At 29.1% G+C, this 15,212-nt stretch overlaps 1 protein-coding gene across 2 annotated transcripts in view; it reads right to left on the bottom strand.

Moving 5' to 3' along the window:
• Positions 1-3,562: 3,562 nt before the first annotated feature.
• The window catches only part of LOC129921378 (putative inorganic phosphate cotransporter), a 30,491-nt gene continuing 18,841 nt past the window's right edge, over positions 3,563-15,212 (bottom strand). Inside the window, exons 1-4 of one of the 2 annotated variants that reach the window (XM_056003184.1) lie at positions 11,693-11,850; positions 5,389-5,522; positions 4,231-5,319; positions 3,563-4,162 (exon numbers count right to left, since the gene is read on the bottom strand). In XM_056003184.1, coding sequence (XP_055859159.1) covers positions 3,974-4,162; positions 4,231-5,319; positions 5,389-5,522; positions 11,693-11,723 — 1,443 coding nt within the window. In that variant the 5' untranslated portion in view covers positions 11,724-11,850 and the 3' untranslated portion in view covers positions 3,563-3,973. Of the gene's footprint in view, positions 4,163-4,230; positions 5,320-5,388; positions 5,523-11,692; positions 11,851-15,212 lie in introns of those variants that run through there. The other variant, XM_056003183.1, reaches the window with a different exon arrangement.

Here is a 15,212-nt window from a genome sequence, read left to right on the forward strand (position 1 = left end):
TAACATAAGACCAAAAATCTTTTTTAGAATCATACGTCTCTGAGACGTATATTATGATTATCTTTCTAGGGTTAAAAAAACCAAGAGAAAGATCACGAAAAATTATCTGTTTTATTTATAAAAATATCCATGTGTTAAAATAATTCCATTAATAACTAGAACCAAACATCTTGAGCTATGGTGTTTTATAAAAGTTTAAAATATCTTCATATTTCATTATACTTTCCAAATAAAAATCAATGTATCCTCTCACCCATCACAGCTCAGCTCAGCTCACTTTACTTTAGCTCACCCAACAGCTCAGCTCAACCATCAGCTCAGCTGACTTTCAGCTCAGCTCATTGAGCTGAGCTATGGTACATAGCTCAAAAGTCAGCTAGCTCAAAATTTGAGCTGAGCTGTGAGCTGAGCTCAGCTCACTTTTGAGCTTTGTAGCAACTCTGCAAGTTCCATATTGCTACTACTAGTGCTGAAGCACACACAATTCTCATAAAATAACCATATCGCACATTTTATGCTCAATTCATTTATTTTCGTTAAGCGTATACCGTACGTTCTGAACCGCACAACATGTGTAAATTTCACAGAATAAATTGAAAACTACATGGACGCAAGGAGGATGAAAGAATTAATTTATTGTTCACTTGATAAAAATGTAAAAAAACGATGTGTGGATTAATTAATTTAATAATAGAAATTAAAAATATCAAATGAAATTCATTTACATATACTGAATGAGAAGTATAACTTCAGTCGCGTGTACATGTGTACACACACTCTTTTTTTTTTTCTTTGGGAGGGGGGTCTATCTCCCCCCGTTTAGGTGGGAGGGGGCATTTTTCTAAAAAAAAATTATCAAAATAAAAAAAAATTATTAAAAAACAACGGCAACACTTACAGTAATAAATGATACCATTTCCAAAAGGCAAAATTGTGCATTTAATTCTAATTTTTAAATCAATATAATATTCCCAATAGTTTTTGAAATAATCGATTTCAAAGTTAAAAATAGGGGAAAAAAATTTTTTTAAAACTCATTTTATACTATTTTTGTCCAGACTGTGAATTTTAGTAAATAAATTACTTAAACAGAAAACTGCCTCAATTGATTCCTTATCGAACCGTGAAAACTATATGTTTCTACGTCTTCTAGTTTTTGAGAAAATTGAAAAATAAAAACAAATAAAAACAAAAAATATTTTGAAAAAAGAAAAATCTGATAAAATAATTTTTCAATTTTTCCAAAAACTAGAAGACGTAGAAACATATAGTTTTCACGGTTCGATAAGGAATCAATTGAGGCAGTTTTCTGTTTAAGTAATTTATTTACTAAAATTCACAGTCTGGACAAAAATAGTATAAAATGAGTTTTAAAAAAATTTTTTTCCCCTATTTTTAACTTTGAAATCGATTATTTCAAAAACTATTGGGAATATTATATTGATTTAAAAATTAGAATTAAATGCACAATTTTGCCTTTTGGAAATGGTATCATTTATTACTGTAAGTGTTGCCGTTGTTTTTTAATAATTTTTTTTTATTTTGATAATTTTTTTTTAGAAAAATGCCCCCTCCCACCTAAACGGGGGGAGATAGACCCCCCTCCCAAAGAAAAAAAATGTTTGTATTGAGCTCCTCTACAAAAACCTTTCATCAAATCCTGGCGCCCAACTTATCCTACTACGTGCCGAAACAACATTTTTGTTCTATACCTAAAAGTTCCAATTTCTGTATCTGGGTTGAAATCGAAAATTTTTTTTTTCTAAGCCAATTTTGAAGTGATTTTCATAAAAAATACCTCGATCAATTGGGAAATAGATATAGTTTTAGAATATATTTTTTAAATAGCATGTTGTTTTGAAAACATATACTTTAAATTGATGCCGAAGTTGGGCAAATGACAAAAAAAAATTGAATTTTTGAACTTTGACAGCTTATAAATTCTAAGTGGTTTAACCGAGTTACATGTTTTATACATTGTTAAAAAAGTATATTTATCTTCTATCAGAAACTGTAAAAAAATCGAAAATGGGTAAAAAATTGTCGAAGCTAGAATTTTTTCAATGGATGAAGGTCCAAAAAACCGTTTTTTGCCCGTAACTCCAGATTTTGGGGGTGTTAGGGGATTTTCAAATACCGTTTCGTATTCAGTGCGACTAGCTCTACAAAACCTGATAGGTCTCCGCCCGCGTATATTTTAAAACCTCATTTTTGTAACACCGTGTTATTAGCTGTTTTCGTAGTTTTTGCTTTCACCTATCACATAATTTTAAATGCAGTTTTATTGGTTTTTAATTCTTTTCAAATATTGCATTCAAAAATTTGTGTATAAATCAAAAATTTTAATTTTTTTAAATTTCTATTTGAAATTTTTGCCGTTTTTATATTAAATAAATATTAGTAAATACTTTACCCTTTCTTGTTTGCAACTTTTTTGATGTCATTTTTTAGGTGAATAATTTTTAAACAAAATTCAATAAAAATATTGTAAACATATCTTTTGTAGTTCGAGAAAAATAAATTTAAACGTATAAAAACGGCAAAAATTTCAAATAGAAATTAAAAAAAAATTAAAATTTTTGATTTATACACAAATTTTTGAATGCAATATTTGAAAAGAATTAAAAACCAATAAAACTGCATTTAAAATTATGTGATAGGTGAAAGCAAAAACTACGAAAACAGCTAATAATTTCAAAAACCGAAATAAAATATAAAAAAAATTTTTAACTGGAAATTTTGAATGTAATCTTTTAAAGGAACTATTTTCCAACCAGAATCAACAAACATTTTAAAAATAGATGATTTAACTCGAGAGAAAAAAAATTTTATTTATGAGTTAAAAATTTCCCATACAAATTTGTATGGGGAAAGTATGACCTTAGGGGCACGGGTTAATGACCTCCAAAAAATTTTGTTTTGTTAATTTTCCCTTATTTAGGCCCTAAACTTTCGATCTGGGGGGTGTCACCCCCGAAAACATCACTTTGGGAAATAACGGACACCCTAATGTTACATGAGAGTAACGCTGGTAACGAAAGGGTTAAAAAATACTTCACGCATACTTGCTTAATGGCTCCGAAATCTTAGCATCTCATATGTAAAATTTTGACATTTATTGAAAAGTCAACAAAGGTGAACTGGTGTAATTGTTTAGTAAGCTATAAATTTGTTTTAATTATTTTGTTTGCGTCCTAACTGCGGGTAACTGTGGCGTATGTCGTATGTGTAACTTTTTTTATATTGAAAAATCATATTGGTTAATACAAATTGTAAAAATTGTAAAATATGGTAAGTAATTTTTGTATTTATTAATTTTACTTTTTAAGAACCTTTATCATTTAAAAAACCAACATGCTCGCATAACATGTTAATCGTAGTCAACTCCCTTAAGTTCGCGTAAAATATTCTTTCTTAAGTGTAAGCTTTCTTCTTTTGTGACCTCGATCACTTTAAATTGCATTTCTGTTAGTTATACCTTTTTAGCCAAAAGGCATATCTACCCGCACTTACCTTATTACTTGTTTGCTCTCTGTCTTAGTATGTGTTTGATTTGATAATATTTTGGGAAAATACATTTTTTTTATTACTTATTTCTTACAAATATAATTTTTCTTAAAATAATAACATATTTAATCTTATACAATATACAATCTACATTATGTAATGTAGGTAGATATGTGATTATGATCCTAATTTATTGTTATTTGAACTAAGCGCGAAATACGGCATCATAACAGTAACATCTTAACCTATGCCAAATATTTTGACTGGAATGTATTTATTAAAAATACAAAGATATAACTTATCAATTTATTAACAACAACTCAAAAAGTCAACTTATTATAAATAAAATTTGAACCAAAAAAATTTTGAAACGGCTGCTTTTTGCTTATAGATTAAATACTTAAATGACTAGATCACGGATTTTAACTTAAGCAAAAATTATGGTTTTGAACATCTGGCAGCATTTTTAGTTTTGTGACTCCATTGTAACAGGATTTTGTCCATTTTGACCATTTTGTGCATTTTTAATTACCACAGTTTTTGGCTCGTTCCATGGTTGTGTTGTAAATTTACCAAAAATAATAAACAACAAATTTCCTACAAAGAAGAAACCTGCGGCAACAAAGAACACAATTCTCCATTGATCTGGATTTTTCTGTAAAAAAAATTTTAAAAATTGATAAATTTCAAAAAATTTCCAAAAACCTGGTCAAAAAATCTTACCTCATCGGTAACAATTAATCCAACAGTCAGTGGAGCAATAATACTCATTATATTCGCTGCACAATTTGTCAATCCCATCAAAGTTCCAGCAAAGTTCGATGAAAGATCAATATGATTCATTTGGAAGCCCAAATAACAAGATGCATTCATACCAACAGTCAGTGTCAAAAAGATTATAGCCAACAAAACATTATCTCCATCCATGTATCCCATTCCAATCAATCCAATAGCTGGAACCCAATGTCCAAGTGAGTTAAAGAACTTCCTGCTGAATGACAAACTCATGCATTTCGTTTTGTTCAAAACTTCCGAAATCAACAGGAATACAAAACAAAGGACAAACATTGCCCAATAAGGCAATGACGATAACAAAGCATTAGCTTTAATATCCATTCCCAATATATTCTTCATATAAGTTGGAATTTCAGTTAAAAGTGTCCAGAAACCCCAATTATTAGCACAATGTGCACACAAAACCATATAAAACGGTACAGATGTCAGAATAGCTCCCCAAGGAGTTGGTATCTTGGCTTTAACTTCGTTCTTTTCATGAGCCTCTGTTCCATCGGAAGGAATCATTTCAATATAAAGTTTTTCTTCTTCGGAAATGAAAGAATTCTCAGCTGGACAACTTGATGCAAAAAAGTACCACAAAATGGCCCATAGACAACCGGCAGCTCCAGACATATAAAATATGCTAGGCCAGCCTAAAACAGACGAAGCTAATTCACCACTAACACAAAGCATTAGAGCTGTTCCAAATTGTACTCCCGAATAGCTGATTGTTCCAAGTTTTCCACGTTCCGTAAATGGAGCCCATTTGGAGAGAAGATTATGTGACGATGGGAAAACTGTACCCTGACAAAGTCCTTGAATAACTCGTAAAGTACAAACAAGTGCAGATCCTCCAATTTTAGCACAAACTGGTGTTAGAATGGCCAAGATAGAGCAAATTAAGACTCCCCAGAATATTACAGGTTTGGCGCCGTATCTTTGTGCAACTTGGCCAGCTGGAACTTGAGTAATAACATAACCCCAAAAGAAACTACTGAGAATTAGTGATTTTGTTGATTCTGTCCAAGGATATTCCTGTAAAAAAAAAACGATCAAAAAGTTAGAATTTATGGGTTAAGAATGAAGAAGATTGTGTAAACTTACGTCAAATTTAGAATTTGATGATTTGTCAGTCATTGCAACAATTGCAACTGACATATTTACTCGTAACGCATAGGAAACTGCTAAGGCAAAGAATATAAGGGCACATTGTATATGACGAACGCCGAACCATTGATCTGAAAAAGAAAGTTAATATGTTTATTAATTAAGTGTAGAAATTAAATAATAATTTTAATATAAGTTAGATAACACTGGTTAACAAAATTAAACTTTTTTTTGTTGCCGAAACAAAAATATACTTTTCTGAAGGTTTTCGGTGTGCTGAACTCGAATCCGAAGTCAAAAAAAATAAATCAGCTCCCGTTTTTGAAATATTACCGTTAGAAAACGCTGTACTTCGGACCTTATTCTTTTATATAAGGAAAATTGTTTGAGCATATTTAGTAACGATTTTTATAAGAACTATTTACCACCTTTTTAAATCTGTTTAAATCTTTCCGATATCTTTTTTACTGCCCGAGATATCCTAAGTTGTTTGGTATTTTTATAAATTTTATAACTTCTGTTATCTTCTTTATGATATATGAAGCCAAACCTACTTACTTCAGTTTAAGATATCTCGGGCAATACAAAAGATATTGAAAAGATTTAAACAGGTATCGAAAGATTGAAAACAGTTCTTATAGAAACAGTTACTGAATATGCTCAAACAATTTTCTTTATACAAAAGAATAAAGTCCGAAGAACTCAAAAAAACGTTTTTTTGAATTTTCTAACGGTAATATCTCAAAAACGGGAGCTGATTAGTTGTTTCTGACTTCGGATACGAGTTCAGCACACCGAAAACCTTCAGAAAAGTATATTTTTGTTTCGGCAACAAAACCCTTGTAAGCCAGTGTAATATTTGGTAAGTACAGAACTCTTAAAAATAACCGCCAAGATTATACGTCACAATTCGGTATTCCGAATTTTCAATCTCATTACAGAATGTTTTTTCCCACAAAGTATGCAATGTTATTTAAAGCAAAATTAAAAAAGTCGAGTTTAAGGTGTACCTTAACATCAAAATAAAAAAAGAAAAAAATATTCACAAGATACTTTATGCTGGCTTAGGTCAGTTTTTAAAATGTCACACTTATTTTCTATTGACACTGAATCACACTTATTTATGTTGATGGTATACAAAATTAAGACTCGACCAAAAATAGATTAAGCTGTCAGACTTTTTGTTTGTTTTTAAAATTTCAATCATTCATAATATTTTTTTTTTTTTCAATTTGTTTAACATAATTTTTTACGATTCGTGTTATGATTGGATTTGTAGTTTATGAATGAAATTGTAAAATAGGGTATCGGAGTAATTCACACTTGCATTGTGCTTATAAAAATGTAATACAAGGTTGAATTACACATTGATAAAAAGTGAAAAAAAAAAACATCTCAATTAACATTAAATTTAACAAAATAACCCGAGTGACAAAACTGTAACAACTTGTAAAAATTAATTTAAAAGGTCAATGTTTAAAAAAAAAGGTTGTCGCATTAAAAAATGCTCTTTGAAATTTAAGGAATATTCTTGCCTTAATTCTTGAGCTTTTAAAGCCTGGTACGCAGATTAAGCTTAATTTTAGCTGATATTTTGCTCTTAGTTTTATTTTATGCAATTATGTGGTTGTGACAAATAAATAAATTTTTTATTTTTAGCTGAAATTCTGGTTGCTTAATTTTAGAGAGAATTTTGTATGGGAGTTAAAATTTAGCGCTTAGGAAAAAAAAAAACATTTTAATTTTTAAAAGTAATAGTTACCTACTCTAAGATCTATTTTTTTTATTGTGGGTCTGTTTTTCCTTTATTTTCATGTTAAATACTTTTATAGTTGTCAAGTTTATACCTACCATTAAAACATACTTTCTTAATTAAATTATTAAGCGCAAGGGAAAAAATAATAAGAAGTCTTTTTCTTGCAACTTACATAAAGAGTTATCGTTTGTAAATTATAGTTTGCTATTGACAAAAAATGTTAAAAGATTGCAAAATAGTAAAAGTATTTTCTAAGTGATAGTTCTTTCATTTGATAACAATTTCATTAATGGCAGTCAAACGTTCAAAATGTCCATTCTTTGAAAAAATTTCCTGTCATATTCGCATTATGAAGACATCTTCGAGTTTCATTGAATATTTAACATATCCTAACAGCTTCAAAGATCAAGAATCAACCCTCTGACCAATGACTGTTAACCCCATAGTCAAATATGGCCATCATCATGATGAAAACACGATTTTTCAAAGACTGAAAGGGCCATGCGCGTAGGAAGGGGGGGTCCTAGGTGGGCCAGGCCCACCTTAAAAAATCAATGGCCCACCCTAGAAAAATCGACAGTTCTACGGAACTTTTAGTCTGGTATTAGCTCCCACTAACATTTTTTTTTATAATATCGCTTGCTGAGAATTATAGGGCTGTATGTAAGTATGTTTAATAATTAAATTTAATTTTTTACAAAATTAAGATTTTTGGACGTCAAATATCTTTTAAACGGTTAGATACACGAAAATGGTGGCCAAGGCGTTTCTTGTAGAGCGTTCAATTTCCTACAAGAATATGTTAAGAAACCTAAAAAGCCGATTTATAAAAACATGATTTTTTTTAGTAGAAGGATAATGTAAAAATGGAAAATTGGGAAGCGAAGGACCTTCCCATTAGTTTAGTACAAAGATCTCATATTTGGTGAGTATATTCTAGAGATGTCTCGCAATCTATCGGAGTATAAATTCAAAAAAAAAAATTCGATTTTTTTGAACCAGCCTTGTGTTTATGTACATATATTTTTCTTAGCCAGCGATATGTATAAATACCCCGTTTATATGAGCAGACTAAAAGGTTGGATTCAATAATTAGCTTTTTCAATTTAAAATTTTTGCACAAGACTTTATTTCGATATTTAGACCGAGTGTGAATCGGGTTGAATACTTAGCCGAGAATACATTTTTCACACTTTTTAATTTCAGTTGTCAAAAATTTATCTTGCTCTGGGGGCCGGTTAAATTTTTATTTTCAGAGAATACATTCTTTGCAGAATTTTGTGTGTATTTTTTTGAATTACCTACTTATCAAAAACTGAAAATAAAGAAAGAAAATTAAGAAAGCAGTACAACATTATGAGTGTGTATTAGGAAAAATTTATATTTTTCAATATATTTCATTTTATTGATGATGAAAAAAATTGTTAGTTACCCATTAATGGCAACACAAAAATTAAATTCACATGACAACGCGTGTTGGAAGTTTGAAAATTGTTAATATTTATAAATTTTTTTAACTCTTTCGGACCCAGCGTTACTCTCATGTAACTTATTTTTAAAAATTCGTAAAAAATATTCCAGTAAATAATTTTTTAGGTTTCAATGGCTTAATTGAAAGATAAAGTCGAATATTATACTTTTATTTTTTTTTTATCGAAAAAGGGACACATTTTTTTTTTCAATTTTTTTTTATATATGGTCATAATTTTGAAAAAAAGATATAAGAAATGTTAATCCAGAAAGTATTTTGTTTTTTTGGCTTAGAAGAATTAGCATACATTATTGTTCCATAAAAAGTTATTTTCTCAGTTGTGCGACTTTTTTTGGTGGTCATAGGCAGTGCATGTTACTTACATGTAACATGAGAGTAACACATTAGTTTTGCTATTTATTATTTTGGAAAATAACTTTTTGCTATTCATATTTCTTAGTTGTGATGTTTTGATACGATGATACTGAAAAAACATTTTTTAATATTGATTTTGATAGCTTGGGTTCGAAAGGGTTAAAAACTTTAATTCTTTCGATTTGCAGAAAAAAAAATCTACGTTAAAAATGTATCCAAATTTACACAGCTACACTTCTGGTTTAAGTTTCAAGAGCACCTTAAATAAGGTCAGTTTTTAAAGCCAATCGGCAATCGCTGTCATAAATTGTGACTGAATTCAACATTTGTGTAGCTCAAAATAAAAGTGATGTAACTCCATCCAATTGCATATCGATATAGCAAGCTTTTAAAAAACGGAATACCATATTACACTACACAATATAAAAACAAAAACCAGTAACTATCAAAAATATATTGCGTATTTGGAGTTGGTTCCTTTTTATATTGAAAGAAATTAACAAAATACGATACCATTGAGCAAAAAACACACATTAAAAAAAAAAATTAGTTAAACCACTATTATTTTAAACACCACATTTACCGATCAAATATATTATTAAAAATTAACTTTTGGCAAATTTTAAGTTATTAAAGACAAGAGAGATTGGTGAATTATTTGCCAATTAAAGGAGCAAAGTAAATAAAATGCACGACTGTGTCATGTACTTGCTGGTAGTTCAAAACACTTTTATGTTAGTTTACAGATTTTAAGGGCTTCATTTATATAAGGCTAGTCGCACACATGCGATTTTAGTCGCGCGATTATTCAGTCGCAAAAATGGATCACAATAATTTCAATGGCTGTGAACACACATGCTTCTCGCGATTAAAAATTTGAAAATTGTGTCTACAGTCATTGAAATTGTTGTCATCTAATTTGCGACTGAATAATCGCGCGATCAAAATCGCATGTGTGCGCCTAGCCTAAATTTCAAGGAAATTTTGTTGATGTTGGTGAAGAGTCGACATTTAGGGCAAAGTTTTGTTAAATCATTATTGTTTTTGTTATTTGACTTTTTTGAGAAAAACTAAAAATGCAGTTTAACGTCTGCAAAGTTTAATCAAAATCGTTAGAGCCGTTTTCCAGTTATTTGGTATAACTTCAAAAATTTTAATGGGAGGTACACTTTCTAATTAAGGTAGAAAAAGAACAAAAAAAAAAAAAAACAACTTTCAGAATTCTATAAAAATCATCTGTACCAAATTTGAAGAAAATCCGTCCACGCGTTTATGGCTGTTGAAATGGGTACAGATGGACGTACAGACGCACGGAAAGAATTCCTAGATCCACTTTTTCAGAATTCTCCACCATCGTAATGTTGATTTTGATTAACACCTCAAATTTTGTTCGATACGAAACCAATACTTCCCTTATATAGACCTAGTAAAAAAAATTGCACACTCATGGTTATGGCTTCAGGTCGACGATATCATCTGGCCCACCCTAGATAAAATCTCTAGCTACGCCAATGGAAAGGGCCCTAACAGCCAGTTTTACAAATATTTAAAACAAAAATCAGCCATTTCCCAGTTTTTTTTATTTACCAAATATGAATAAAAAGTATCCTGAAATATGACAGTAAGTATTGAAAGAATTAATTTGAACCGTTAATGAAATATACGTGGTAGAAAAATAATACAAAATAAACAAATATAACAAAAATAGTCAATTAAAAAAAAAAACGCCAACTCCATTTTCTGTTATTTAAGTTATTTTCAGAAAAACGAAAAATTTCAGTTTTATTGCAGTTTATTTGAATATTGTGTATGGGAAGTGCCCAAGTGCACAGATCAAGTAAAAACGCAAAAACTTTTTTTTTTTTTTTAACTTGGGTAGGTAATGTTTGAAGAAAGAAAAAAAAAACCAAAACAGCTGTTTATGCAAATTCTATAACAACCAATAAGAGCAAACTTAAATCAACGCTAGAATTGTATAAAAAATTACTGCATAAATAATATTTGACAAGACCGATCTTATAGACGCCAACAAAACAGGTGTTGATGATTTGAAACAATACTCAGTGATAACTGATATAAAAAGACTCGTGCTGATTTAGGAACAATGTAGGGTTCGTAGAAAATTCCCATTCATCTTCGAAAAATAACAAGGTAACCCGCTTTTTTTCAAAATATGTATGTAGGTATTCTATTTCAAGGGACCTTTTCGATTTCAAAAGTATAGTCAGTAATATTTTATTTAGGCTGTCTTATATTACTCAGTTTCCCTACAATGCTAATGAGACTTTAGCAGAGAGTATTATACAAATTCGGAGAATGTTAATAAATATTTTAAATTATTTTGGCGCCCAACGCGAGTTAGAACTTCGTTTAAATATTTAAAAAATTTTAAAATAAGTGTAACTTTAATACCAAAAATGATAAAAACTGTTCCCATTTTATAAAACGATTTCAATATTGAAAAAAAATTTGTTTTCTTAAAACCATTTTATTCGCAAGCTTTTTACTTTAAAACCAAAATCACAGATTTTGCAAAGTTTTTAAGAAATATTTTTTTATTTTTAAATGAAAACACTTTTCTGTTTTTTTTCTATTCTGGAAACTAGTTTCAAAATTACGAATGATTTTGGGTGACGTTATTTATTTTCTCTATAAAAAAGGATATTAACTACAAGTACTTCAAAAGTATTCCTCTGTACCTTTATTTTCAAATCTGCGATTCTTAACCATTTTTATTCAATTTCACTTGCTTTCGTCTTAATTCAAAATAAAAAAAAAAAACACACACAAAATCTCTTAACAACTTTTTTGACTTCTTGTCTAGACACCTTAAGATGTAATCGCGAACTGATGATGAAAAGTAGAAAAGCATCAAGAAATTAATATATGCTATCATAAGTTATCATCGTTAAACCTTGCCCTGTTCTGAGTGGCGGTGGTTGGTTTCGGTTGATAATGAATATAAGGAACAAATATTTACATTTCTACTGGGAAATGAAATTAATAAATAATTTTTTTTTTTTAATGTTATACCTAATTACGCTAAATAAAAAAAAAAGAGACACCAATCAATGAACAAAAGGTAAGTTTTTTTTTATCAGTCTGCCAGTAGGTATTGGTTAGTTGATTAGGTACACTTGAAATATTGTCAGTTGGAGCAGTTTTAGTCAATAAACAATATTTATTTATTTAAAATTTATGTGAAGCACGTGTATTTGGTTTCGAAATACACAGTTTTCAAATGTTTTTCTATAAAATAAACAATAACACTATAGCGTAACATTATGCAAGTAATGAAAACTGAAAACAAAAATAATTGTGTTATGAGTAATTTTTCATTTGGTTGATAAGAAAGAATTGGCATAATTGAGTGATTTTAAATGCACTCATTTGGTAGAAATTTAAGCGACCTTCACACTGATTTTGACAGTTTGAGTGATTAGGATTGATTGATTAGGTTACTAATATGTTAATAATGTTAATTAAGAGGAAATGATCCTGATCAATGAAAAAAATTTAGCTATTTTTGTTGTTAGAATAAAATTTTAAATCAGTTTGAAAATTGAGTAGAACTTTTCATTACTTTAATATTTATTTGCATTGGTAAGAAATATTATAAAATGATGCCTTGAAGTTTATTACGATGTTCATCAGTGGACCGACTGATGTCAAACTTGGTATGTAGCGTTATTTGTCGACTCTCCAGAGGTTTTTTTTTAATTTTGTATTTTTTTACCAAAAATAACGGTACTTGTTATATACAGATTTTTGGTTAGTTGAAATTTCTGAAAAACGGCTCCAACGATTTTGTTAAAAAAATTTACTTGTCATAGAAGCGTTTTTTTTTTTTTAATTAGATTTTCTCCGAAACTACTAAATTTGTAAAAAGAAGTTGTCTGTAAAGCTGGTTTACGGATGATGATTTTACGTGATAACGTCGTAGAAAAACAGGTTGTGTGCTTTTAAAATGAGCCATTTGAAGCGTTTATTTATTTCAAACAATCATAATTTACAAGAAAAAGCTAAAAAAAATACCTTTTTTCTTTTCTCATTATATTAATTTTTTTATTTTAAAAGCTCACAAAAAAAATTATACCATTAAAAAGTCAAATATTTCTTCTAAATAATAAAACCATTTTTAAATTTTTACAATGAGCAAAAAGTATTAAAATAATTGATTGAAAACAATAATTTCTTATGAAAAAAGTGAAAAAATCACTTCGCACAAAAACTCATTTTTTTTAATAAACAACCTATAATAAATTTTATAACACCTGAAAGCCTATTGCTTCAGCTCAAAATATATGTATAGATCATGCCTATTAGACATCTACAAAGAGAGCTAGAATTTTTTGAACTCGATCAAATTTCATTAAAAAAAGCAAACAAAAAACATGTAAATTTATCTTCTCACGCTATTAAATCCATTTTTTTTCAACAATCTTTACAAACTTTTACACCATCTAAAAGCTTATTGTCTTAGCTAAAAATATTTATATAGATCAAGTCTATGAGACATCTACAAAAAGAGCTAGAATTTTTTAAACTCGATGAAATTTCATCAAAAAAAGCAAAAAAAAAACATTTATTTTTATGTTCTCATGCTATTAAATGAATTTTTTCCCTAAAAATCTATAAAAAAATTTATTCCATGTGAAAGCTTATTGTTTCACCTTTAAAATGACGTATCAATCTCATTTCAAAGATGCCTACAAGAGAAGTTAGAATTTTTTAAAGTCAACCATGTGGAATTTTCAGACTGAGATTACGGTACTTCCCACACTGGTGGCTGTTCGGGGGCAACATATCTCCACTGGTGTTTTGGTTTTTCGCAAGTTTCTTGATTTTACATTGTGTAGCTTGTAGTAAGTCTACTGTTATGTGTGATATACCAAATTAAAGGTAATTGTATCAGTTTAATAAAAGTTTAATTAAATTTCTATCTGCTCTTGGTCAAAAGTTATAACCTGTTGAATTCTAAAATTATTATTATATTATATTATTATTTTACCGTTATCTCAAAATTGTGTTTACGAAAATGATTGACATATAGTCGTGGTCATGGTCTATCATTACTCCGTATATAATATTCCTCTATCTATTAAAGAAAAAAAGATAAAAATAAAAAACGGTGAAAATGGGTTAAAAACGGCCAAAAAACCTGTTTTTTAAAAACTTATTTTTCTCCGTATTCAGTCAAAACTCTTTTAACGATTCCAATTTTTTGAATATGTATTTTTCAAAAATTCATATTTCGAAACGCAGAGTGTTGGAAAAAAATCCGTATTTGACCCCTAATTTTTTTTTCCTTCATCTCTCTCCTGGCATCTTTAGTATTGTCAAAAAAAATTTCCCCTACCCATAATCAACATTTTGTCATACCCACAACACCCACAAACAAAACGTTATAGCGGAGTTCCAGAGTTTTTAAGAATTTTTTTTTAAATCCAGTTATCCATAAATCAGTCTCCTTTATCTATAGCAAAAAGAATCAACTCTCTACAACCACGCGTTTAGATTTTAGCGCAAATTTCATCTTTCCGTTTTACCCCTGTTTACCCTATTAAGTGACGGAATTTTAAAAAATCCTTCATTTGGATTAAGCTTTAGGTTATTATCTTTCAAATAAGCTATAGGAGACTTTTGTATCTCTAATAGTTTATCTTTCATTGAAATTTTTGGCCGCACTGCAAAAGTGCGAGAGTGGACCGGGAGAAAATGGCGTCACTTTTTTGTGGTGGCTGATTCTGATTTTAGATGTTGAATAGTTATTTCTATAAAATGGCATACCAATTTTATTTTAAAACTCTTTGTCCAAAAAATTATTTATAAAAAATTAGTTTTTTAAAAAAAGGCTCTAAAGATTTTGAAAATTTTTTTTTCAATATGATATGTTTTATTTTTTCCATATGACGAGTTTTTCTATGATATGAGTTGTGATATAATGTGATGATACTGAATTCTTTTTTTTTTCAGAACCGTTTACATCGATTATTTACTTTAAAATACTAAAAAAAAAAAATTAAAAAAGATCTAAAAAAGCCCATAATTGCGTAGTTGCTATACGCTTATTTTGTAGAACTAGCTTTTTTTTTAAACAAAAATGAGAAAGTTTCTGTTAACAATAGGCTGTTTGCATTTTGTTGGCTGAAATATGGCGTCTCTTTTTTCAAACAGTTGGCTTTTATAAATGCTTGTTTAGAGCTTAGTTTTTAAATC

Source organism: Episyrphus balteatus, chromosome 1 (assembly GCF_945859705.1).
Source record: "Episyrphus balteatus chromosome 1, idEpiBalt1.1, whole genome shotgun sequence".
Lineage (NCBI taxonomy): Eukaryota > Metazoa > Arthropoda > Insecta > Diptera > Syrphidae > Episyrphus > Episyrphus balteatus.